Genomic DNA, 26,737 nt, shown 5'->3' on the forward strand with positions numbered 1-26,737 from the left:
GACAGAGACAGTGATGTTGACTAAAAATTTCAACACAGTGGACAAATGTAATAATAATTATGTAGCAAACAGTAGAGAAATAGAAAGGAAACATCAAATTGAGTGTGGTGCTGATGGGAAGATAGTTTCGGAAGTTTCTAGAAAGGAAGTAAAACTTTAGCTAAATGAGGATGCTCCTCCACGTGGGCCACAGCAGTTGGAAAAGATGAAGAAAGAAGCATGTGTCTGACATCACTGAGGTACTTTTCCTGTCTCAGCCAAACCAAGGTGGATTGAGAGGAATGGATGAAGCAGCAGGGACCTGATCAGGAAGGACCCAAAGTGTCCTGGTCAGTTATCATGCAGGCAAGTGGTAGAAGGTCATCCATTGAAATAAACTCAAAAGGAAGAGCAGGTCTTATGGGGAAGATACTTTTAATTATAGATACCTCCACATAGTTGAACATTGATTCCAGGCATACGGACAAGCATCTTACTTTATTACAGCTAACCCTTGAAAAATGAGGGGATCTGATCCCTATACAGTCAAAAATCCCTATATAATTTTTGACTGTCCCCCAAATGAACTACTAATAGCCTACTGCTGACTAGAAGCCTTACCAATGAAGAGTTGTTGGTTAACACACTTTGTATATGTATTATGTAGTATATACTGTTAATAAAATAAGCTAGAGAAAAGAGGTTATTAAGCACATCATAAGGAAGAGAAAATACATTTACAGTACTGTAGTATATTGAAAAAATCTGAGTGTAAGTGGACTCACAGTTCAAACCACTGTCGTTCAAGGGTCAGTTGTATCTTGTTTAATCCTCACAAGTTTATGTCAAGTTGTTCTTTTATCTTTATTTTGTGATTTAAACGCAAACCCTGAGATTCAGAGGTTAATGACTTGACGTCCCACACTAAACGTTTTGCACTGGAACCCAAGTTGCTATCGAGCAAGCCATGCTAAGCTTAAGGCGCTTACAGGAACTGCACCCGCATGTGTCCAGAGGCTGGACCAAGGAAGGACGGGCTTGGGGGGGGGGGGGTCATCAGAACAAGGGAAATATGGTGGGATCAAAGTTATGGGTGTGGATGAGATGGTCTAGCCAACTCTAAAAAAGAAGGAAAGTGGACCCGGGTAACATTAAAGTTAAAAAGACGAAAGGTGGGGGCGCCTGGGTGGCTCAGTGGGTTAAGCCACTGCCTTCTGCTCAGGTCATGATCTCAGGGTCCTGGGATAGAGTCCCACATCAGGCTCTCTGCTCGGCAGGGAGCCTGCTTCCCTCTCTCTCTCTCTCTGCCTGCCTCTCTGTCTACTTGTGATCTCTCTCTCTGTCAAATAAATAAATAAAAAATAAAATCTTTAAAAAAAAAAAGACGAAAGGTGGATAAGAAATCAGCAAAAGAGTTTGAGGAGCCTTTAGACAGTGGGAATCCTTATGAAATGCCTTTCCATGAATCTATTTGAGGAGTCCCTAGTCCAAGTGTCTAGCACTTGGTAAAGGACCTCTGGGTCAGAAAGGGCATTCTGTCAAGGGTGGGCCTTTCTACCTAATTACTCCATCTCCAGAAGGATCTGATACCCGCATGGGGACTGGGGAGGTAAAAATGAGCAAATTCTCCTCAGAGCAAATCAAGAACTCTTCTTCCTACAGTGTCGCCTAAAGAGCTGTGGATGTGAGCGTCCCACAAGCTGTTCGCTTGCATCAGAAGTTACTGCAGAAACGACCAATGGGCAAGGATCCAAGCAGCTTGGCGGACTGGGACTGGGTCCGAGGTTGGGGGGCGGGAGAGCGCGCGCCCTGACACGCAGGCAAGGGCGCGCCCGCCAGGAAAGGTCGGGAGCGCGCCTGGTCCCAGCCCCTCACCGCACTCTCTACTTCACTGCCACCTCTTTCCCTCTCCAGTACCTACGTCCCCTCGGATCCTTCTCTCCTCCCAGCAACAACTCTCAGCAGTCCCAGCGCGAGACCACCCCCGCGGCCGCCACCGGCCCCTTCCTCACCATCCCTGCAGTTGGCCCGACTGTGCGTCGGGGGGGGCGGGGCCAGAATTCCGCTCACGCTAGGCCCCGCCCCCGCGCCGAGGCCCCCACCCCCTCTGGCCGAAAAGGGGCGGGCCGGCCGGTGCTGGGTCCAGAGTTTTCTCACTCTTCGGTCGGACCGGTCGCTCCGCCTCTGAGTCCTCGCCCTTACCCGGGGCCCTCTCCTGCCCCACGAGCGGACGCAGGGAGTCGAGGCAGGGCGTACCGGGCGCCATGAAGGGCCGCTGCCTGATAGGCGCCGCAGCGGAGGGGCTGGCTGGCTGAAGGCCCGCGCCGGCCGAGGCATGTGGAGCCCCGGCGGGAGCCTGCTCCAGGCACTCCCCCGGCTCCTGCAGCACGCCGCCCTCCAGGGCCGAACCGAGCCGCCGGCCGGCTGGGCCCTGCCGCGGGCAGCGGGCGGGGAAGACACGGCCGATCGCCTCCCCCGCGGAGGCGGGGCGAGCGCGGCGGCGGCGGCGGCTGCTGCCTCGGGCGCCCTGCTCGGCGCCTATCTGGAGCGCCACGGTCAGCCAGCGGCCTCGGAGCTGCCGGCGCCGGGCGGGGCCTTGGCGGGCTGCCCCGGGAGCGGCGGCGGCGGCGGCGTGGTGGTCGGCGTGGCGGAGGTGAGAAACTGGCGCTGCTGCTGCCTCGGCAGCACCTGTTGGTGCCGGAGCCTCGTGCTGGTGTGTGTGCTGGCCGCGCTGTGCTTCGCTTCCCTGGCCCTGGTCCGCCGCTACCTACAGCACCTCCTGCTTTGGGTGGAGAGCCTCGACTCGCTGCTGGGAGTCCTGCTCTTCGTCGTGGGCTTCATCGTGGTTTCGTTCCCCTGCGGTTGGGGCTACATCGTGCTCAACGTGGCCGCCGGCTACCTGTACGGCTTCGTGCTGGGCATGGGACTGATGGTGGTGGGCGTCCTCATCGGCACCTTCATCGCCCATGTGGTCTGCAAGCGGCTGCTCACTGCCTGGGTGGCCGCCAGGATCCAGAGCAGCGAGAAACTGAGCGCCGTTATTCGCGTCGTGGAGGGAGGAAGCGGCCTGAAAGTGGTGGCGCTGGCCAGACTGACCCCCATACCTTTTGGGCTTCAGAATGCAGTGTTCTCGGTGAGTGGTGTCCCGCTGTCCCCCATCCCTTTCCAAGACTGTTTCCAGCGGTCTTGTGACGGCTGGGAGGGCGCTCCATCAGATAAATGCCAGCAGAGAAGTGACATTGACAACAGGAGTTAGAATCACTTTGCGTCGCACGCTGAGAAATCTCATACAAATAAAACAAATCTTAAGTCGGGGCCTCAGACCTGGTAGGGAAAGAACTACTCTTTTTCGGCATATGAGTGTGACTAAAAATGAAGAGCCCTTTTAACTTCGAGGGGAGATGGATGAAAATGTCCGTTTTAAACATGTGTCATCTTATTTCTGTAGCAGCTTTGGTAACAGTCAGGGAGTGAAGGCTTCACATTCCTAGCTCTCTGTCTTGCCTGCAAAAATGCATCCAAGGTTTTAACCCAAGTTTTTAACAACACGGGGCTGAAGGAAGTGTTTGGGTAAACAGTGGAGGGATTAGCTTCATACTCCATATTATAGTCTCCTAAAACTTTAATAGGCCTGTTCTTCACAAAGTAATTTGCTTTAATACAGTGCAAAAGGGGGAAATCCTCCTGTTTATTTTTCTTTGGAGGAACTGCAATTTGAAATCATTAGGTAGGGAATAAAACAAAATAGGACAGATAACCTTTTGCTTAGTAAGCATATATTTTTCTTTGTACACACTTTCTACACTCTTTTTTGCCTTGTATTTATTTATTTAGTTTTCTCTAGCTCATTGCAACTGATTGAGGAGTAGAAATACTGCTAGAGAAGAGACCACCTGCCTGGAAGAAAGGAGTGAGGTCTTTAAAACTTCTGACTTCGGACCACATCATTAACCCTATGTGTCCTTGCTTTCCTCTTTTCTAAAGTGAAGGCATTGAACTAGATTACTGAGTTCCCCAGAGTCAATGATTGTAAACTACAAAGAGTTCCTATAGCGATTTCCAGGAACTCAACCCTTCAGCTTGACTTAAACTGTGATATGGAAGTAAAGAGATATAGCACTCAAAACCATAGGTATAGGTATATAGGTATGTATACCTATATATATACATATATAAGTGTATAAACATTCCATAATAGGTATGTTAGTGATTCTGATACATTGTATTGTTTTCAAAATAAATTGTTAGTCTTTAGAAACTTTCTCGTTTTGTTTGATATTAAGAATAATTCCAACCCCTGATTCCTAAAAGGTAAAGATTGGTATTTTTAGGAGTGTGGTATTCTTTTAAAGCCCAAATATCTCCTTATTCATTAGTTTGAATAGTTTTTATCACCATGAATTGCTTTCAAACCAATATATAACTTTAACAAGCTGTAACCACCAGGATAAACAATTTGAATAAACTAACAGTTTATCTAAAAAAATAATAATAATTCTACCAACCTACCATTTTTGTGATGAAATTAAGAATTTTTTAATTTTTCTCTTTTTTAAAATGCCTTTTGCAAGTCTTATGTTGATATTAATCAACAGCAGCAACGATTGGAATGAGGCTTATGGAGGCATGGAAATAGATAACTGTAGAGAGAAGTTTTGGTGTTTATGGTGGTTTGATAGTTTTTTTGCCTTAAATTTTTCTATTTTACAACAACTTATAGTATTAAGTATAAATATGAACTTTGATCCAACCTTGGGTAAAATAGATCAAGTTTTCTAAGACTTTGGAAGAGGGTTGGGGCTAAGGAACCTGGATAGTTTGCTTTGTTCTCCAGTATAGCTTGTATCCTTGTGACTTTTCTTGTTCACCTACTGTGTGCTTACTACCCTAAGCTCTTTCCAAATATTATTTCTAATCTTTAAACCAGCTCTGCAGAATGTATTTATGCATATAGTGTAGACAGTTTAACAGTTTGGAGCATAGGACCAGTGCTCTGGAGTCCTACTGTCTGTGTCAAATCTGTTGACCTTGGTCAGGTTGCTTGTCCTTTCTGTGGTCAGCTCCTTATTTGCAAAATGGGAAGTGAAATAAGCAAAATGGTACCTACTTCATAGGATCATTGAGACAATTACATAAGATAAATACATGCAGTAGAGCCTGGCTTAACAAATGTGTGTTCTTTTTGGTCACCATTACCATTGTTATTACCCAGGGTCACCTGGGTACTAAATAAATGGTAAAGTAAAACTCTGCACTATGGTTTGATGATAGGGTCTCAACCCATGGCTCTATTTCTCCATTGTATATTTAATAGTTGCTGTAGTCCTGGATATATAGTGAGGACTCATTATATATGTTTAATTAAAAATAAGACAGTTTTGGAGAGCCTGGGTGGCTCATTCAGTTAAGTGTTCAGTTTTTGGTTTTGGCTCAGGTCCTGATATCAGGGTCCTGGCCCCGAGCTCCATATCCTGTTCTGTACTCAGCAGGGAGTCTGCTTGATTCTTGCTCCCTCACCCTCTTCCCCTCCTCTCTCTCTAAAATCACTGAATAAAATAAAAATAAGTGAGACAGTTTTTAAAAAGTTTTTAACATATTAAACATGTGAATTAGAAGTTATACTTTGCTTGGAAATAAGGTAATTAATTATATAGTTGAAACTGCACTTGACAAGAGGCAACTCAAGTTGGTGCTGTGGGGTCAAGAGCAAAGAAGGAAAAAAAAAGGAAAAGGATCTCATGAAAGAGATATTATTAGCATAATTTTACTGAGGAAGAAACAGAGGCCTAGCCTTCCAGGGACTTGTTCAGGTCACTTACCTAGCAAGTGGGAGCTGCAGTTTGACAGCAGGATGGGCTGATAAGATGTGTCACCCTAATATTTGTGTTTATAGCTGTAAGTAGGGTGGCTTGTAGAGCCAGTGAACAGAGTCTGTTACATTTTGTTTTTTTCTTCTTAACAATCTGCTTATTAGCTCTTTAAACCAAAACAGTTTACTAAATTCATCCAGGGTATGTGGGTGAAAAGAAAGCTTAGTTTAGGCTGATTTTTGTTTTAGTCTGACTTTCTCTTTTCTTCTCTAGAACTTCATTCTACCTCCACCCTTTCTATCCCCATACCCCTCTGACTGCCCACAGCTGCCCACTTTCCAGGCATATTTATGTTTTCTTCTTTCCTTCCCATCTTTTAAAAGATCTCCCCCGCCACCCCATTCTCTCTATTCCATTGAGAAAACTCATTTTCTTAATGCCCATGATTAAAGAAGTTTATCTGAGTTTACCTTAAAGAGGAAGTGAGGTGTAGAGGTCATGAGAGGCATAGGCTTTAGAAATAGTCCTTGATCAGTCCATGCTGAGTTATGAAAGTTAAATAAGCTGGTGTAGTGAAGACTTTAAGTATTGCCTGGCACATAGTCAATTCTGTCATTGTTAGCAATCATTATTATTATTAGTGGTGCATGTAGTGGTATTTACATTTTAGACACAGGAGATGATTGTAAAGGTTAATATATAGAAGAAGGAAAGGGGCTCTCCTTTGCTTTGTGCCTTTTATTAACCATATTTCTTTGCTTTTTCCATGTGTGCTAAAAAGGGATAGGCAAATGGACACCACCCGGTTTTGAAACTGTTGAAATAAGAAAAAAGTACATACATCTCATAGTATCAATTATTAGATCATAAGAAATATAATTTCCCAAGTACATATTTAAATTTTTTCCTTTTTAAAAAAATGCACATATGTTTTTGGCTGGGAAATAGTTAAAGCTCTCTGTTTTTACTGTAATTTTGTACCTGTAGCTGCCTGTGAAGACATCTGCCTATGAAGATAGATTTATAGACTTACAGTTTGGGCATATTTCTCAGTATTGTTCTTATCTTTATCTGTCTAGGATGAGCATTTCTTACAGCTCCGGTCAGGACAGGTTAAGTTATGCTGTAGTAGAAACCCCTAAATCTCAATGAGCTAGGAAGTAGAGGTTTGCTTACCTGTTGACACAGATTCAGGTTCAGCTTGGCTTGAGGAAGGGACAGGGAACCTTTGCTTTAGATCCCTTCTATGCTGGGATCCAGGCTGACAGAGCCACCGTCTTTCACTTGGTTACTGGGACATGGTGAATTTTAAAGCTTTCATTTGGAAATCATCTCACTTTTTACTGGCCTGAACAAGTTACCTAGACAGCAGTAACTTCAAAGGAGTCACGCAGGTGCCAGGAAAGAGCTAGAACTGGGCTGTTTGGTAACAGTCTTCATGACACTGTCACTTGATTACCTCCTTTCTCTCTCATCCCTCACAAGGAGTCATCGGCCACGTCCTATGGATCCTGACTCCTGAACACGTCTGTTTGACCCCTGCCATCACTCTGGCTTAGGCGTCTCAGCCGGCCTCCCACCTGGTCTCCTTGCCTCTGAGCCAAGGAGTTCCAATTTTTTCTCTCTCCAGAAAGTTCTTTCTGAAATGCAAATCTGATCTTGTTATTCCCCAGCAGGAAGCTCTCAAATGGGTTTTCTTTTCCCCTCAGGATAAATTCCAAACCCTTACAGCATAGATATCTCTATACCCTGTCTCTTGCCATTCCTCAATTACTAAATGCTCTTTGATGTGTTCACTTTAATCCTCAGCATTCTAGGAAGTAGACATGATATTTCTGATTCAAACAGCAAATCTTCTCTGTAGCTTTGAAAATTCAGGCTTCCCTTTTTCCTTTCCTTTTTCGGAAACCCCATGGGCTGCAAAACCTAGGCTGTCTTGCCTGGTACTATAGAAAAAGTTTGCATTAGCAGTGACTCTAATAAAACAGCCATTAAGCCTGAAGCTGCTAAGCTCTCCTGTATAGCTTACTTAGCTTTGTATTTAACAAAATTATCTTTTTGAAAACAAAAGCAATAAATACATGGGCACTGTGAGTAGGATGCACACAAAATAGAAATGAGTAAATTTGAAAGTGCAAGGCCTGTCCCTATCACCCTGGCTCTCTTTTCAGTGGAACCATTTTAAAGAATTGTGTGTTAGCAAACTGTTAATTACTTTGGTTATTTTTATAAGCCCACAATAGGGTAAAAACAGCAACTGAAAGATTTTCTGTTGGTTTGGGGAGGGGCAGGGAGTTGTGAAACTGATATACTAACTAAATGACAGCAAAATGTGATTAAAGATGAACTTGGAGCTTATGTAAGGAATGAATTTTCCTCTGGTTTGCACTGAGTAATCAAGAGAAAGAAAAGTTTTAGTAGTTTAGTTCACAGTCAAACTGAAATTGATTTTACAATTAAAGTGTTTGACAGGCTGGTGATCATAAGACCACAAGTATAGGAAAGCCTTAGCCTCATGGACTCATTGGGGACCTGTAGTTCTGTCTCCGCTCCTGTGTGACTTTGATGAAGTCATTTAATGGTCTGGCCCCCGGTCATCTTATTTGTAAGGGGGGAGACAAGGTCTCATAGTTTGCTTTTCAGAAGGCAAATGTTCTGAGCAACAATTTAACATCCCCCTTTATTTTAACAGTTTGGTGATAGTATGTTTTATAAAAGTGTTTTCTCATCCTAAACTCTTATTCTGTATTATAGCTCTAGCCATTGAGTCAGACATAGGTGATGGGTCATGGCGCTTATCCCTGTACCAGCATATCTGACAATCCTTCCTTCTCACTATTAAGTGCACTGATTCACTGCCAGTGGTACAGTTTGGAGAGAATAGCAAGACGGAGATCAGTGTGTGTGTGTGTGTGTGTGTGTGTGTGTGTGTGTGTGTGTGTTTTCATTTTTTTTTAAAGATTTTATTTATTTATTTGATAGAGATCACAAGTAGATAGAGAAGCAGGCAGAGAGAGAGAGAGAGAGAGAGGGAAGCAGGCTCCCTGCCGAGCAGAGAGCCCAATGCGGGACTCGATCCCAGGACCCTGAGATCATGACCTGAGCCGAAGGCAGCAGCTTAACCCACTGAGCCACCCAGGCGCCCCAGTGTGTGTTTTGAAGGACCTAGGAGTCTTATCTCTGAAGGAGCAGATGTGATGGCCAAGTTAACAAATGTGATGCCACTTCAGCCCACACCCTTAGGCCTCACAGTGCCACTGAGTCCAACTGGCCATGACTTCTTCAAAACTTTACCATTCTTTATGCCCCTTCAGTTATCTCATTAGTTTCTGTGTTTTTGATGCCTCACCTATGGGCTTACGATTCACAAATCAGTATTTCTAGCCTACTGTATCTTAACACATACAGTATGTCTTATTGTCCCGTATCCAGATTTTAAAAAATTCTTTAAGAGCAAATGCGTTTTATTAAAACTTATTTCAACAGTATTTGTTTAGCAGTGCTCATTGTAAAAATTGAAAAATATAATTAAGCACAAAGAAGAAAACCATCATTAACATTTTAATGTTTATTTTTGTAGTCTTTACATTAATGAATTCTTGAGTTTTCCTTATATAACATTGTGAGTAAATGTTATAAATGATTCTTGTCACGTTTTACTGGATATAGTGGGCATTTTGGTCATTACAAATGGTATAGAATGACCTAAAATGGACACAGTCAACTATGGTTTTTCTGTTTTTTTGTCTTTTTCCCTGCTGACAGCTAGGTCTTAGAAGAATTTATCAAATGTATAGAAGGCATTTGATAAATTTTGGGGGGATGAGTAAAAGTAATAAGCCTATAGTTTTTTAACGCTACAAATAAGATCTTTTTAATTTATGTTCCAGAAAGTATATTCAGTAAAGTGTGTGTGTGTGTATTAATCAGATTCTCAGATGGATCAGTGACCCCCCTAAATATTAACCATCAAAAGCAGTTCCTAATTTAGGTACATTGAACTAATGAAAAGGTCTGTATATAAGAAGATGGCCTCTACTTTGTAGGTAGACTTACTGACCTAACCATCTTTGTCTGTGGAAGCCTATACATTGCAGGCCTCTTTGGCTGTTGGAGCGGCTCTCTTCTCTCCGAGCCTCTGCTTTGTTCTTCCCAGTAGCAAGACTTTTGCTAGTACTTTCACAGTTGCTGCTTAACCAGAGGGTCTCAACCTTGACATTAGGTTGACCTTAGAGGTTACTGGAAATGCTTTTAGTGTTCATTCAATATTCACTTAATAAGTAACTGATAGTTACCGAATCTGTGCCCACTGCTGTTCTAGATGCTAGAGTTATAACCACGAACAAGGTAAAGTTCATCCCAGATTCTTTAAGGTGCTTACAGTCTAGTGGAAATAACATTCTAGGTATAGTATGGCATAAATTTTGCTGATAATTTTTATTTCTAACATTTTTTCCTTCTGGGGGGTTGGGGAAAGCGTTTTCAATATCTGAACAACTGATTACAAGTGGACTTTGCGTCCTCACCTGTTTATAAACTGACAATTATTATAAGTCTCCACATTTATAAACAATATTGATGTTGATATTGTCAACATACAGTGAACATATATTTAGCATGTAATGTATAGTAGGCATCATGCTAAAGACAATAAAGAACAAGAGAGGTCCTTTTCTTCACAGAATTTCTAGTCTGGGGAAGAGGTGGAAGGGCAAACAGGTGGTGAAATCTTTAGTTACTCTCTAGGGTGAAGGGGATGGGGACGGCCTAGTGTCCTCTCAGACAACCTGAACGCTGTTTTTAATGCAGACCTGGGAGCTCAGGGAAGCTTTGCTAGAGATGTCCATGACTGAGTAGTAAAAGAAAGTTTAGGACTTTAGCCCTAGAAAGAGGTGTGGGAGGAAGGACATGAGTTTCCTTGCTAGAAGGAACTTTGTGCAAAGGCCCAGAAGGAAAAGAGAGCAAGGAGTGTTCTAAGAACAAGAGAATTTTGATGTGCCTGGAACGTAATGTGACATGAAGCATGAGGAAATCAGAATTGGGGTCATGAAGCGCATTGCCTGTGGAAGTGAACCTGAACCGTATTCTGATGGCAGAAGTAAGAGTTAAGCAGGATTAGATCTAGATTTTTAAAAGATTTCTCCAGGATTTAGCGTAGGTGGTGAGTGCAGGTAGGTCTCCTGTCAGCATCCAGACTAGAGAGGAGAGACTGACTAGGAACAGAATAGACAGTAGGTAGATTTCTTAGGTATTAAAAAGTGGCACTGAAAGATAGGAAGATGAGTAGACGTGGGAATGACAGAAGAATGAGCTGTGTGACTGACTTCTGAAATGTCTAACTAGGGAAACTGAGATTGGGGACATGGGGAGAGGTATTTTGGGGAGGGAAGGGTAAGGAAGGGGGAATGGGCAGTTAATGTCTTTTATACTGGTTTTGAAGTTTTTGTATATCTGGAAGTAAAAACTATAGTTGACCTTCAGAACAATTCAGGGGTTGGGTACTGACCCCCCCCACACCCCTGCTCAGTCAGAAATCTACTCCCCCAAAACTTTAGCCTAGTGTTGACCAGAAGCCTTACTGATAGCATAAGCAGTCGATACACAAATATTTTGTATGTTATTGTATACAAATAACATTATCTACTGTTTTCTTACAATAAAGTAAGCTAGAGAAAAGAAAATGCCATTAAGAAAATCATAAGAGAAATACATGTGCAGAAGTGTACTGTCTTTACTGGGGGAAGTCCATGTGTAAGTGGAATTGCATAGTTCAAACCTGTGGTGTTCAAGGGTCAACTGTAGTTGCCATTTGCAACTGTTTCTGAAATATCAATAGTATTTTGAGTATATGTATATATGCAATAGAATACACACAGTTTATCAATAAATAGTAATTAGATGAAAAGATTGAACTGTACTCATTTTCATTTCCTTTTGCCATTCCTTTCTTAAAAATTATTTTGGGGATTCATGATTTTTTCTATATAATATTATTAAATATATTTTTAATTGGAATTTACCTTAATTGCAACTCTGTCAATAAAACAGCATCGTTTTTGTATAAGCCAAGAAAATTTAACAAAGTATAATTTGTTGAAACTAATATTAGATTGACAAAACTGTGGATAAAATCTGAGTTCTTCTAAACACAGATCCTCTATATATTCTTCATTAGATCTATGTCAAGGTATTCTGTGTAAAAATTACGTAGTTTCTTAGTGGATTAAATTAAATCCAGTAAAGCCATTGTATAAGTAGTTGGAAACTCAGAAAGTGGAGGGGTTGCCTGGAGCTGAATTTTGTGCCATGAGGGAGAGGACAGCAGGCCCGGGACACCAGGTTCCGGGAGCATCTGAGTGATCCGTCTGAAGATGGAGGTTCTCTTACTGTCCGCCCCAAAGATCAGTGAGCTCTAGCTCTTCTGAGTTAAGCATTTTTCCTTTCCTTTTTCTCTTCTTCTTCTTTTTCTTTTTTGTCCTCCCCTCCCGCCGCCACCCCCCCCCCCCTTTGAATGGGCTCTTTGTTTTCAGGATCTATTTGGTATAAGGTCATGTCCTACATTAACCCATACCGGCCCAGAGAAATGAATTCCATCTCCAAGGAAAGCACAGTACCTCTAGGACTAAGAATGTATATGCCTCTACGGTGCTTCTAGAGTATTCAAAGCATGGGAGGATGGCAATCAAGTTAACACCATCCCTGAAACTCTTTCTCGAGTTCTATGATCACAGAGACTGAGCAACAAGACAACAATGACATGCTAGGCTGAGATTTCTAGGAGTTCTTTGGAGTAGGAAAACAATCTTGAGCCAAGATCCCAGGATGTTGTAGGCAGAAACTCCAATGATCATATTCTAGGCTCACATTTAATGTCTTTCCGGCAAGAAAGACAAGCAGACAGATTTTTAAGAAGTTGGTGGGTGAGAACTTACGGGAAGAGAAGCTTGGATAGGTCTTTGTGGGAAGAAGTATTCTAAATTTATTATGTTTTTCAAAGAATGGAGCCAGGTGCAGATTCTGAATAGGACCTTAGCATATAGGAAGTGGTATACTGGAATAATTTAGAACTGTTTATCTTAATAAAGTTAGTACTAGCTGAAAAATGTGTGTGTATGTGATTGTGTTGCTGTACTGGTTAAATTACTTGACACTCCAGTGTAAGTGTTTAAAACAATTAGCCAAAATTAGTTTTTTACTTTCTTTTGATACACAGCTTTTCAGAAAGGGCATATATGTAGACAATAACACTTGCTTTTCCCCCTAGGATGAGGTTCTGTCATAAAAGGTTTGGCGATATTTGATTTCTCCTTTGGACAAAGGTCTTGTTAAAGAGTTGAGTTGTAGAGTTATTTCACATTTATGAGATCAGTTCTTAACATCGCCATTTGAATATTCCTGATTTCCATGTGAATGTCAATTTTATGTTTTACTTGGAGAAATTTCATTACAGTTAAAGACTTTTGACTGAAGCTTTGCATTCTGACATTTTGGAAATGAAATATTTACTTTAAAGATTAACAACCTCCAAAACCTGTAATGTTTTATTATTAACTGTAGTAATTTTTATGATTCATTTTTTTGTCATATGTACTCATTTTATACATTTGACATGTTTATTCCAAAGAGTGGTCTCTTCCATAACTACCCCAAACTGACAGAGGAGACTTTCTTCTTCTCATTGACCTCATTTCTTGACTAGACTCTCTAGTGCTTTTCTACTAGGTACAGACTTGTTTCCCTTTTCATCCCAGGCCCCTAACAAGTATCACCCTAAGGCCTTGTCCTGTATAGGATTCCCTTGCATGTGCTCTAAACAATCCAAACCCCACTGCCAACCTCACAGGTACATCCCGTGCCCCATTGTCCCTGTTCAGTCCCTTCTTAGAACACCTTAGCTTCCTTATCCCACCTGTCTCTGCTTGCCAAACCCATATTTGGCTTTCAGAGTCCATTTCAAATGCCTCTTTTCCCACATGGTTGCCCTTTGGCCCCTCTCCTGCAGCTACTATGAATCCCTGATTACTCTTTAACACTCTATACATAGTCCTTCTCAAGAATCCCTTACTGCCTGTTTTTGAGGTAGTTGATGTGTCTTTGTCAGTGTGTAAACCCTTTGAGGTAGGAGTGTATCTTACCTTCCGTCTCTTGCAGGCACCAACCAGAACATCTTGCATGGGCAGCCTGGAGCCAACAGTTGCTGAGTTAAATTGTTAACCAGTCGCAGTAGTGTTCTTTCCAAACCGGCAGTGGTGTATCTCGAGTTAATCATCTGTGCGTGGAGATGAATGTAGCTTTCCCGAAAATACGACTTACATGATTAGATTAGAGTGTAGTTAGAATAACTGTAGGTTACTCTTTTAAAATACCAGATCTTAACATCAGCCCCCAAAACAAGTTTAATAAAGTGTCCAATAATTTTCTTGCATACTAGTAAACCTAGATGGGGATATATAGAAAAATTATTTTCAAAATTAATAGCACTAGCAAAAACAAAACCACAAATTACATGAATAAGAAATGTATTATATAAATAAAACCATCAAACTTTAGTAAGAGATATAAAGATTTTGAGTGATTATAGATACATTCTGGATAAGAATATTGAATATTATGGGGATTTCAGTTCTATCCAGATTAATTTATAAATTTACCATAGTCCCAATATAAAATGTACTGATTTTTTCTTTTGAATGACAGAATGATCCTAAAACTTATCTCTAAAAACGAATAGGTATGAATAGTTATGGCAATTTTAAAAAAGAAGAGTAACGAAAGGATTTGGAGGATAGGGAATTCTTTGTCAGATATTAACTGATAGTCTTTGCAACAATTTGGTTTCAATACAAAGTGGAGATTATTAGAGCCCCAGATAGACTTTTTTTATATAATTACTTCATTTGTAACAAAGTAAACATTGCAAATCATAGGAGAAGTTATTGATTATTCAGTAAGTATTGCTAGGGAAATTGGCTCTTGGAGAAGGGGAGGAGTAAGGCTATATCCTCACCTTTAATTCCAGAAGGAATAAGTGGTAAATGTTAAAAAGGAAAATAGAATCAGAAAAGAAATACACGTTTAAAAAAAAAAAAAAGGATCTGGGACACCTGGGTGGCTCAGTTGATCAAGTGGCTCCCTTCAGCTCCAGTTGTGATCCCAGGTCTTAGGTTTGAGTCCCGCGTCAAGGTTCCTTGCTCAGCAGGGAACCCTTCTTCCTCTGCCTCTGCCTGCCACTCGGCCTGTTTGTGCTCTCTCTCTTTGTGACAAATAAAATCTTTAAAAAAAAAAAAAGCCAAAAAGACCTAAAGCTAAAGAAAAAAAAAGGAAAAAAATCAGAGGAAAAGATAATATTTGGTTAAGTAAAAATTTTGAAATGTGTATGTCAAAACATAAAATTCAAGGGACACGTTAGTGGAAAATATTTGCCAAATATAATAGATGAAGGTTGCCCTTACTATATATAGAATGCTTATGAATAAATAAAAAAATTAACATTCCAATAAAAATGGACAAAAAAGAACAAGGAAAGCCATAAAGAAATGCAAATAAGAAAATGTATATTTAAAACTAATATCAAAATAAAATGTGTAAGATAAACAATCATGAAATACCATTTTTTTTCCATCAGACTAGGAAAGATTGAAATTTAATACTTAGAGTTAGTAAGAGTATGACGAAACACACACTCATGGATTATTTATTGATAGATACATAAATCAGTGTGAACTTTTTGGAAAAACAGGTTTTACTGTTGGATCCAATAATTCTATTCCTAGTGATCTATCCTAAAATAATGGAGATACATATTGTATTAGTCATTTCTTCCCGTGTAACATTCCAAAACTTGAGTGACTTTTAAAAAAATAAATAAATAAAATAAAAGTAAGCATTTATTAGCTCCCAGTTTCTGTGGGTTGGGAATTCTGTGCAGCATAGCCAGGTGCTTCTGACTCAGGTTCCCTCAAAACCCTGCAATCTAGTGGTGGCCAGGAGTATAGATAAGATGTGGATGGGGGATTATCTGCCTCCAGGCTTACTCATGTGGCTGCAGGTCTTGGCTAGCTGTAGGCTAAGACATTAGTTCCTTGCCCCACGCCCTCTCCATCAAGCTACTTTACCACATGGCTTGTCTGCTGTAGGGAGAGATGGAGTTCTACTCTTTTGGTAACCTGATATTGAAGGTAACATCTCCTCACTTCTGCTAGAAGCTGTTTGCTATTAAGTAAGCACCAGGTCCAAACCACATTCTAGGGGAAAAGATCACATAAGGACATGAATACCAGAGGAGGAGTTTTGTTGGAATATTTTAGACACCCATACACAGGTTAATATACAAAGGTTTTCATCAGTTTTTAAAAATTTATAATAACAAAAATACAAATAAATAATCACATATAGACAAACAAGTAAGCAATTTAAGTGTTCTATAGCGGAAGAATGGTTATATTGAGCTAGATCCACACAGTGGTAGTATAATTGCATAATAATGATAATGTCTATCCTTTCTGAGTGTCAGCCTTGTGCTATTCATTTGCTACATATTGTACAAATATTTCTGATCTCGACATCCACAATGTAAGGTTGGTTAATACCCTCATTTTACAGATGAAAAAGCTGATGCTCAGAGGCACAGTAGTTCACTGAATTCTCAGAACTCACATGCCATCATGGGGTTATCTGGCTTCAAAGCCTGGTAACCACACTGCCACTGAAGTATGCTTATGAAGATTATTAAATAACATGAGGAAGACTTAAAAACTGTTTTTACAAAATGATCTGTGTGCACACATTTTATTTACATTGAAGAAAAAAGATAGTTACAAATGTTATCTTTCAGTGGTAGAATCATAGAATACTAAATTTTTTCTTTACACTCGAATTTCATTCTAAATCTACATTGTGCATGTATTCCCTTTATAATCATTTAAGAAAATTGGAATGCTTTGTAAATGTTTCAGCTCCCTAGGAAAAACTACTAACAAGACTTGTACACACAGTTGTATGTAAAATTGGAATTTTACTTGATAATGAATCAGTTCCTTTAATCTGCTCTTCTAGATTACTGATCTCTCCTTACCCAACTATCTGATGGCATCTTCGGTTGGACTGCTTCCTACCCAGCTTCTGAATTCTTACTTGGGTACCACCCTGCGGACAATGGAAGATGTCATTGCAGAACAGAGTGTTAGTGGATATTTTGTTTTTTGTTTACAGGTGAGTTTAAGGCCAAAGGTTGTCTTTTTTTTTTTTTTTTTTTAATTTCCTTTTTCTATGGCATTACTGATTTAAAACTAACAGATTTCATTGAAAATAATTTAGGAGGATTTTTCCTTTTTCTGTCTTTCCTTGTTTTGATTATACTTCGTATTTTGACATTTACATTTTAATTGTGTGGATATATGGAAGTTTATAGAACTGAATTGGTACTTACGAAAATTTTCTTTAAAAAGGGAGTGACAAAAAATAAGGTTCTTTTTGCAGTGATTTTCAATGTAATCACTCTATTTTGGGTTTTTGTGAAGTATTGTTAATACTATGCTTCTGAATATAATTTTAGTGAGATTTGATAGAGTTGGGTTTTTGTCTTATCTTCAAGTTATTAAACTCTCCAATTGGTATTTTTTAAGAGTATTATGCTGGCAATGTAAATTTTTTCCAGTACAATTTTATGTAGAACAAAATAATTTTTAGAAAGTATTGCTTTATAAAAACCATCTGAAGTATTCCATTACAAATTTAAATAAGATTTGCGTAATGGATTGTTATTGCCATGCGAATTGTAATATAGTTTAGGGTACATATGATTACATATAAAAAAAAGGTTGTTAAGAGAGAAAAATCCAGCTGTGTAGGCATATTTATTCAGTTCCTTTAAGTTGTAACAGGAAGAGTTAAAAAAACTCATTTCTTTGCTTGTGCTACATGTCCTTCCTGAGATTTACCAACATATAAAATCACCATAATTTTTGATGATTTAGTAAGATGCTGATAATAACTTTTATTGAGATCTTTATATGCCATATATTTAAGCTCCTTTAATCCCTACCAAAGGGCTAGAAGGTATGTATTTTTATTATCTCCAGCCTATTATGTTTATATCTCTTCCCAACTTCGTGTTCAGTGACATTAGCAGTAGTAACTTGAAATTGATCGTGGCAAGAGTATTTATACCATGGAAAATGGCGGGTGCTCCAAATCAAAATTCCTACCTCTGATCTCCACGAGCTAGTTTATCAGCACGCTAGTGGAGGGCGATTTGTGTAAAGCCATAGCTACAAGGGGTAGAAGCAAGATATGAACAAACGGAGTTGGCTCTGTGAACTATGCTAATAACTGGGACCATAGTTTACTCAGCAGGTAACACTGAGATAGCCGATTTCTTATTGATCCCTTAACTTGTTAGTTTTAATTTATGTTATTAGATAAATATATGATACCATGTTAGAAATATAGTGTATCATTCTCCACTTTTAAGGTACTATATTGTATTAAAAAATCATGATAAAGCCAGAGTTGATTTTTTCTGTGCTTATGTAGTACAAGTTCAGTAAGCAGAGTGAGCCCAGGAATATTTATATTGAACTATAAATAAAGCTATCAATTAAATGGCTTGCTTTATGAAAAATTTTGTAATATTTTTGACATTCAGGGAATTTTTTTTTTTTTTACTTTTTTTCTACAAAGTTATACACACACACACACACAGATCATATTTTAAAGAACCTGAATCTAGGTTTAGGGTTTTTATTATAGTTGGTTTATTTTTATTGATGTAGTTTGTTAATCACATATTAAACTTTTTATACATTATAGGTACATGATATTGTATGTTTTTAATTACCTTGAAGTACCATAAGATTCTAACATACCCTGCATTCTCAGATTTTTTTAGTATAAATTTAAGTATATTTTATGTTTTTCTAGTTTCCTGAAAATGAAATCCATTTGAAATATTGAAAATAATTTGAGGATTTTTCCCCCTCTTATATTATGTTTGAGTCATTAGAATTTGTCATTATTAGTAGTTTTCATAATATTTTCACTATTTGATACTTTATATTTCTGAGCATCTTAGTAAATCATTAAACTATAATTGGTAGAGTTATAATAGAACAAAATAGTTCATGTATTTGTCAGTTGTGCTTCTAAAAACATAGGATCTTCTTTTTAATCCAGTGATTTCATACCCCTTTGTTTGGGCTGACAAGTTTAAGTTTAGCATACAAGACGGGAAAAAAGGGCAAAAAGTTCTTAACCCAGACATTTATGAAAACAACAATAACCATCACAACAAAAAAAAATAAAGACATATTTATGCCTCAGTTTTATTTACTGATGTTACTTTATAGCTTAGTATATTTCAGGAAGGATTTAATTCAGCTTACAAAAGATATACAGGAGAATAAAACAAGAGGAAAAAGAAGTCATCCTGAAGGGGGAAGTCCATAGGAAAAAAGGATGAAGCTTAAGTGAAAGTAGAGTAAGTGTGTTCACGAGGCTTCTCATATTTGCTAGAAATAAGCCACGAATCTGCCTCTGAACTTTAGAGCCACCTAAATAGAACCCAGTGTCTATAAAATTAAAACAATACAAAATAGATGTTCAGAGGAAGGCACAACTATTTCTTGTACAAAAATCTAACTTTGATTCTGTGGATTCGCAATTCAGTTACTCTTTTCCATGCCCTGTATTTTTCTGTGTACCCAGCAGCCAAAACCCTGGATGAGTCCAAGTTTTGATATGCTTTGCACCTGTTGTTTTCGGGAAGTCATACAGCCAGATTGGTAATATTTAATTCATCGTTGCAAACCTTCTGCTGGTTTCTCAACATTGCCCCATAGCCCAACTGTTTCCTTTGTCTTCCTACTCCCCCATTGCCTCAATGACTATTGCAAACCTATCTCAGCTCCTCACAATTTTGATTCCTAACCCCACGTTCCTCTTCAGTGTCAGCAGATTATCTCTTTTGCTTAACAAAAATCAGAAGCCTTCAAATGGGAAACCCCTCAATTTCCATTTAAGAAATCCACTAAACACTCTGTGTTCAGCTCATGCTCTCAGCTTGTTCTCCAGTGGATAGTGAAGAGATGCCCTTTGTCTTTGATTCTTTTGTTTTAATAGGGAAACTTTCTAAAACAGGTTTTTGTTTTTTTTGTTGTTGTTGTTGTTTGTTTTGTTTTGTTTTTACATTTACACCATGGTGGTGTGTTGGGGAAAGACTCTGTACAAGTTACCAGGCCCTGGGTCTAGAAGGGCCTCTGGGGCAAGTCCCATGTAGAGATGTAGCTAGTTCACCCTCACTGGGAACCTGAGAAGTTTTTCTGCCAGATCGAAGCCTACTTTCTATGGCTGTCATCATTAACTTTGTTGAAATCAGATGCATTTTCCAGTTCTCATCTAGCTCGATTTCTTAGCAACCTAAGATTCTGCTAACCATGCCTTTTTAAAACATTTTTTTCCCTTACCTATTTTGATTTTTTTTTTCTGCTTGCCTGGTTCATTTATCAGTATCTCTTCCTCTTTTCACCCCAGAATCGAATGTTCCTCACGATTCTAGCGTAAGCTTTTTGTTCTTACTCTGAAAACTTTTCTCCTTAGCAAATCCTATTACTGAGTTGGCTGCTGTTACGTTTATTTGTGTAAGGACTCCCTGATACACGTCTTAAGCTCAACCTTCTTTCCATAGCTTTGGACCCGTTCCCTGCATTGCTTTGGATCTCTGTTCGGCACCTCAAACTCAACATGTCTGAGGCAGAGTTTAGCATCTCATCCACACCCTTTCCAAATTAGTTCTAAGGTACTTTCCATGACTTCACATGGTGTCATCACAACACTGATAAGTATCAGACTGAGAGTTTTCAGTGAGTAGATCTTGTTTGTTTGTTTGTTTGTTTTTTAAAGAGAGCTCACATGTTAGAGAACCAACACAAGATTTGAAGGCCCACCTTTAAAGTACCTAATTTGCTCAGAATTCTATGGCTTAATGAATACCCATTTACTAGTGCCTCCCTTGCACAAGTTCCAATTCTCCTCTCTAATCCACCCCCAGCATGTCTGCCTCTGCCCTTCCCCCACTACCCTCGATGCTTATATTTAGATTTAGAATATTTTCCCCACAAAACTGCTAAAATTATGTATAGGCTTAATTGAAACAGTGTTATATTTTAGGGTCACTATGGATAGAGCAGCCTTTGAAACTTACTGGGACATTAAAGATCATCTGTTCTAACCTTGTTGTACTGAGACTACTTGCTCCAAACTCTGAAGAACTGATTTACAAATGAAGTTAGAAGATGTGTACTGCGTAGACATTCTGATGAACTGTATATAGAATGTTAAAGCATCTTAACACATAAAGAGGGGCCACAGCTTCCTATTGGAGAGTGGCAGAAGCCCCACATAGCGATGTGAAATCACATCACTAGTTGAGTGGCTAAACCAAGACTAGCACCTGACTTTCATGTCAGTGCTTTTTCTAGCATCCCTTAGAAATGCTTTCTAGCATTTTTTTCTCAATCACCATGTTTTCCTTTGTTTTGTTTTTCCCTAAGCACAAACAATTTCATGTTCATGGTCTCTTGTTAATTTCTTTTGAAGTTTATTGGAATTTCATTTTTTAAGTGGCTCTTAATATTTTGCATTTTGGCTGCACCAGATAGTTCATTTGCAAATGGTAGTGCTTTTCTCTAAGTGGACTTAGGAATACCTGTGGACATTTATAGTCATGCAAAGATATTGTACATTAATTAAATTAATATTTAGTTGGAAGACCTCTGTTGTAGACTTTTTTTTTTTAAATCCTTGAAGGAAGCTTTTTGGTTCAAAGAGACAAGTTTGACTTGTATCAAGCAAACATCATGTGTATGGACTAAAAGGGATGTATGCTTGCGTTGTGTTAACCTGATATCCTGTGTTGGTGACTTATAGATTTTAGCCCTCTACTCTCAATAGACAAAGCCAAGGAAAGAATGAATGGCAACTGTGTATAATCTATTTAAAATTCTTACCTGACCATATTTGAGAAGCATCCTGTTTGAAACATTTCTAAGCTAAATATTTACTGGGTTTATTTCTCCTTTTTTCCCCCTGTGTAAAATATTGTTAACTGTAATGTTTTATTTTTATTCACAGATTATTATAAGTATAGGCCTCATGTTTTATGTAGTTCATCGAGCTCAAGTGGAATTGAATGCAGCTATTGTAGCTTGTGAAATGGAACTGAAAACCTCTCTGGTTAAAGGCAATCAACCAAATACCAGTGGCTCTTCATTCTACAACAAGAGGACCCTAACATTTTCTGGAGGTGGAATCAATATTGTATGACTGATGAAATGTTTGATTTTCAAGAGCCAGTGTGCTGTCCAAGGTCTAGTGGTCACCTTACCAGTGGGCAGAGACAAGTTCTAATTGTATACGGCACAAACAAAACTGACTAGTTTTTAAATTGCACAATTTTTTAAAAGGAAGAATCATTTTCTGGATCTGTAAGTGTACATGTAGATGCAATTTGGGCTGCACCTCTTTATCATTTATTATGCCTTCCGTGGCCTATAGGTCTGCACTTTAGTGTTTTTTAATTGTTTTCTTTCTGGGTACTTATGAACAGAGAATAACCCAAATATTTTTCTGCTTAGCGTCTTTATTTATGAAGTCCATGAAAAGTTGTAAGCATCTTCCCTACTTATAATGATGAGTAAGAGTATGTAATTTTAAATGTATGATATTATTTAGATGTTCTTTATCCTTTTCAGAAAAGATAGTGTTTCTTTGTTTTGTTTTTTAAGTGGGACCACTTTGCTTCCCTTTTCCTTATGAGTTAGAATATAGACATTAACTTTCAGTTGAATGTATTTTTGCAAGCATCATTGCAGGGCCATTTACACCTATTCACACAAGCTTAAATCCTACATGGTGGGACTGAAGTGCTCTTAAGATACCTTTTTATTTTCACTGTGGAATATGCAAAGTAAAAAGGAAATTATTGGGCAGTGGCTCAAATTAGAACCCATGTTCTAATTCCATTACATTGGCTTTACTCTCCTTAGATCTTTCATCAAAGGGCTGTCCCATTGCAGTCTTACTAAAAAGTTTTAGTAAAATAAACTTTTTCCTTTTATAGTCATCATTAGGCTTTGAGATAAAGATCTAATCCTTTAAAATGATGGATTTACCATCATTGAAGATGTCACTCAGGTGGCCTTGTTTGATCAAATCGCCTTTTAAAAATAACCAAGCTTTAAAATCATGTTTATCAGTCCACTGAGTTACATATATATTTGTCCCCATAGTCTTCAGCTTTAAAACTATAAATATAATGTTAATGCCCAAGTTTGTATTATTTGCCCTACTATAAAGTAGGTTTATTTTGTTTGTTTTTTGGTACGTGTTTTTCTCTGATAAGACTCAGGAATTCTGAAATGTGAAATTAAGTCTCAATTCTTTCTCTTGTAGCATGAATTGAGTATATTTATTAATAGCACTTAGGAGTATATCATACAATAATTTGGCATATGATTCATATGACATATGTATTATGCATCTATCATCTTACGATTTTAAAATGGTTTAGTTGTGAACTTGATGACTAGTGTTTTTTTTTACAACCCAGATTGTAGATATGAATGCAAATTTTCTGGTTGGTATCTCTTTTTTGGCTATGAAGATTCCACTTTATCAGAGAACTCCCATTTGCTCTTTCATGAGGGTAAAACCTTTGCCCTGATTCACTAAAGTGCAAAAGAATTCTTTGGGAGCAGATTATTCTAGCTTATGCTAAAGACACATTGCATTTGATTTTAATGCATAAGTTTTTTCCCTTATTGGAGTTATAATTGATTTCCTTACCTTCATCATGTCTAAGTTTTCTCACCTTTGGGTAATAGATAAGTTCGTTTACATGTCCATACCAAGACCTCAGCGCAAATGATCCAAGAGGCAGCTGGGTCTACAGTACTTAATTGGCCTCCAAATCCTTCTTTATTTCCTTGGTAGAAAAAAACATACAGTACTAGAATATTCTTATTCTTTTTTAACCCTAATTACTTGTTTTTATTTTTAAAATAATTTTAATTTAATAATCCCAATGAACAATATGCTTGATTTATTCTTTTCTGTCTAACTTGACAATATTTTTCTTGTGTTTCTTGTGTTTGTTGGTAAGTTTTTGTTAAAATCATTTAAGATCAGTACTTTCAGACTTGTGTTACACTTCATGTATATTGAAGTGCATTTATTTACTTAGCATTTTGTAACTTGAATAATTTCACCAAATGAATACCTTTTAGTAGTTTGTAATGAGTTCTTCCAATTGTTGCATTTTGCTTCATACTTAAAATAAATATGTAAAGGTAGAAGAGAAATAATTTTTCTGTATTCTGCCAATCATAATTTTATATAATAAAATCATCCATTTTTACTTAAAATAGTATGGATTTACTATTTCTAAAATACTAAGCTAAAGCTGCAATTTTCCTTTGCTTCATTATTTCCCAGCCTCCCAAGTAAACAACAGTCATGCTGTTTGATATTCATGCTGTTTGATAGCTGAATTTGGTTACTGGATTTTGGATGTGTTCTCTATACACTGTATGAAGCATTGCCATGCCTTATTCACTCCATCTTTAAGCTTGCATCCCAGATTTATGGCAGCAGCAAATTTAACAGGATCCTTGTATGTTGCCCAAATAATGCCTCCAGTTCTAGAGTATATATTTTTAAAATAAAATGTTTTGGTTTTTCAAACAGCAGTATAAAGTTGCTTTATGAACATTTAAAAAATCATACAACATACCTAATGTCTCAGTATGATGAAAGATAATATTCTGTTTTTAATTCTTTGGTCCTTTCCCTTAGTTTTCCGTATTTTTTTTTTTTTTTGGTTTATTGTTAATGATTTATTTACTCTTTGCCAAATTTTATCATGTAAATTATTTTTAAACAGCACATCATTTTAAAAATGTGTACATAATAATTTACTAAGTGCTTTCATGTCCATTTTCATTTGATCATCTATTTGTGAAATAACTTGAAATCTGTACTCTTTGGTTTATGAAAATAATAGAACCAAATCTCTGTCATTAGAACACGTGTTTTTACTTTGTGTTCAAAAGTGACTGGGTAGATTTGTTCCAAGCCTGCCATAGTCTTGTTTTATGTACTTTGTAACCAACTGCAAACCTGTCTAAGATGACTTTCCTTTGGTAGGGTCAAATGTATAACTATAAGACATTTCCCTCCTTGAGAAGCTAAGTTCAGTAGTTACTCTTACTTACCCTTGCTGTAACTGAGCTCAGTGGTCTGGCCACCAGCATGTCCCAGCATTTCTGTGTGTGTTAGTGTGCAATGCTGATTTGGACTGTTCTTGGGGAAGGTGCTATGGCTTACTTAATATCCATATTTAGCTTTAGAACGCTTGAGAAAGAGGATAGGTATGTGCAGGGTGAAACAGGTCAGTCCTTAGATGCGTGGTAAATCCACACTATTCAAATCCAAGTGGTGTTTGCAGAGAAAAAGAAAAGTTCAGGAGGACCTCAGGGACAGTGAGACCGACCTGGGTTGATGACTTTGGTGATGGACTTTTGTTTCAGAACAATGGTCCAAATAACAGTATCTGGTGTTTAGATTGGACATTGCTGATTTCTGTTGTAATCAGCTATTTAGGATATCATTTTTTTTTAAAGGTCGTCTCTTGAAGTTTAAAAGCCTTTAAAGAAGGGAGAGGAATCACCCATTCCACAGGATATTTAAAACTCAGGAGTTCTGGTAACTGTGCATATTGAACATTAACTGTTAATTTATTTCACAACTAAATTATAACTTGGTACTTTGGAATTGCTAAGTGATTGCTGCAAACTATTTTCTATGGTAGCTGAGGATTTAAAATAGATCATTCAAACGGTGAATCAGTAAAATCTCTTGATAATTGATATCCCAGATCACTTGTGTGCCTGAGAAAATAAAAGGTGATATTTTATTTTCCTTCTTTCTTCTCTTTCTTTCCCTCTATAATTTGATGGATATAGAGGCGTGTGACATGGGAGGGAGCATAGGAGGAAAGGAGGACATGCTTCTAAGATGTAATGGTGGTGACACTAGATGAGGGTGGCTGTGGGTACAGTTATAGCAGAGGCCCTCTGGAGAGATGATTCTGATGTCTAACATTGCCACTTCCCCTTCCATTTTTCCCCCCCTTTTACCGCTAAATCATGAAATGCCACCTATCTGTCAAAAAATCTTGTCGTTTGTCCCAGGCTGCAGTAATGTTTACAATGCCTTCATAATAATGCAAGTCTTTTACCAATATGATTTCCTGTGGATCTCTACCCTTGTTCCATGACTGTTGCTTTGAGGGCGTTCTCTGCTGTCATACACTTTCATCTCAGCACCTAAAATAATGCTTGTCCTTGTTTACTTGTAGCAGTTACCATACTGTCAATGTACATACCTTTTGGTCAAAATTGCTTGCTGGAACATAACATAGGCCAAAAGGGGGACACCCCATGTTGACAGACTGCTCTAAGTGGAGAAGTGCAGTGGAGTGCCCATTGGATACACTTGCCTGGCAGCGCATGTGCTCATTACCCAAGGTGGCACAGTACTCTCTGCCGTGCTCGCCGTCCCTGGTTGGGGGCCTGTCAGCACCCATTGTGGGGAATGCATAGTAGTAGTATCCTGTATTTTGAGATCAATATTGAACATTTTTAGGGATAGCATTAAATGTACAGTGATATTAAAATAGCATATGTGTATATGGTAAATTTGACCATTCTGCCGGGTTTCAACAAAGTTGGCTATCCAAAGAGTAATTACTAACTGATATTACTGTCCTAAAAAATGACTGATATTCTATAGGGTAATCTGCTGGGTGAAAGACTTAAAACAAAATATGCAGAGAAGTGGCATAGAAAAGAGAGAGTAAAATATGCATTATTCAAAGAATAATTTGAAAATTA

At 38.4% G+C, this 26,737-nt stretch overlaps 1 protein-coding gene across 1 annotated transcript; it reads left to right on the forward strand.

The window, feature by feature from the left end:
* The first annotated feature begins 2,127 nt into the window (after window positions 1-2,127).
* On the forward strand, window positions 2,128-25,758 carry TMEM64 (transmembrane protein 64). The gene is made up of 3 exons (XM_046024816.1): window positions 2,128-3,112; window positions 16,845-17,000; window positions 21,918-25,758. Exons 1-3 carry the CDS (start codon window positions 2,315-2,317, stop codon window positions 22,107-22,109), a joined length of 1,146 nt encoding a protein of 381 aa, XP_045880772.1. The 5' UTR covers window positions 2,128-2,314; the 3' UTR covers window positions 22,110-25,758.
* Window positions 25,759-26,737: the final 979 nt, after the last annotated feature.

The sequence above is a fragment of the Meles meles genome, chromosome 1, assembly GCF_922984935.1.
Source record: "Meles meles chromosome 1, mMelMel3.1 paternal haplotype, whole genome shotgun sequence".
NCBI classification, from domain to species: domain Eukaryota; kingdom Metazoa; phylum Chordata; class Mammalia; order Carnivora; family Mustelidae; genus Meles; species Meles meles.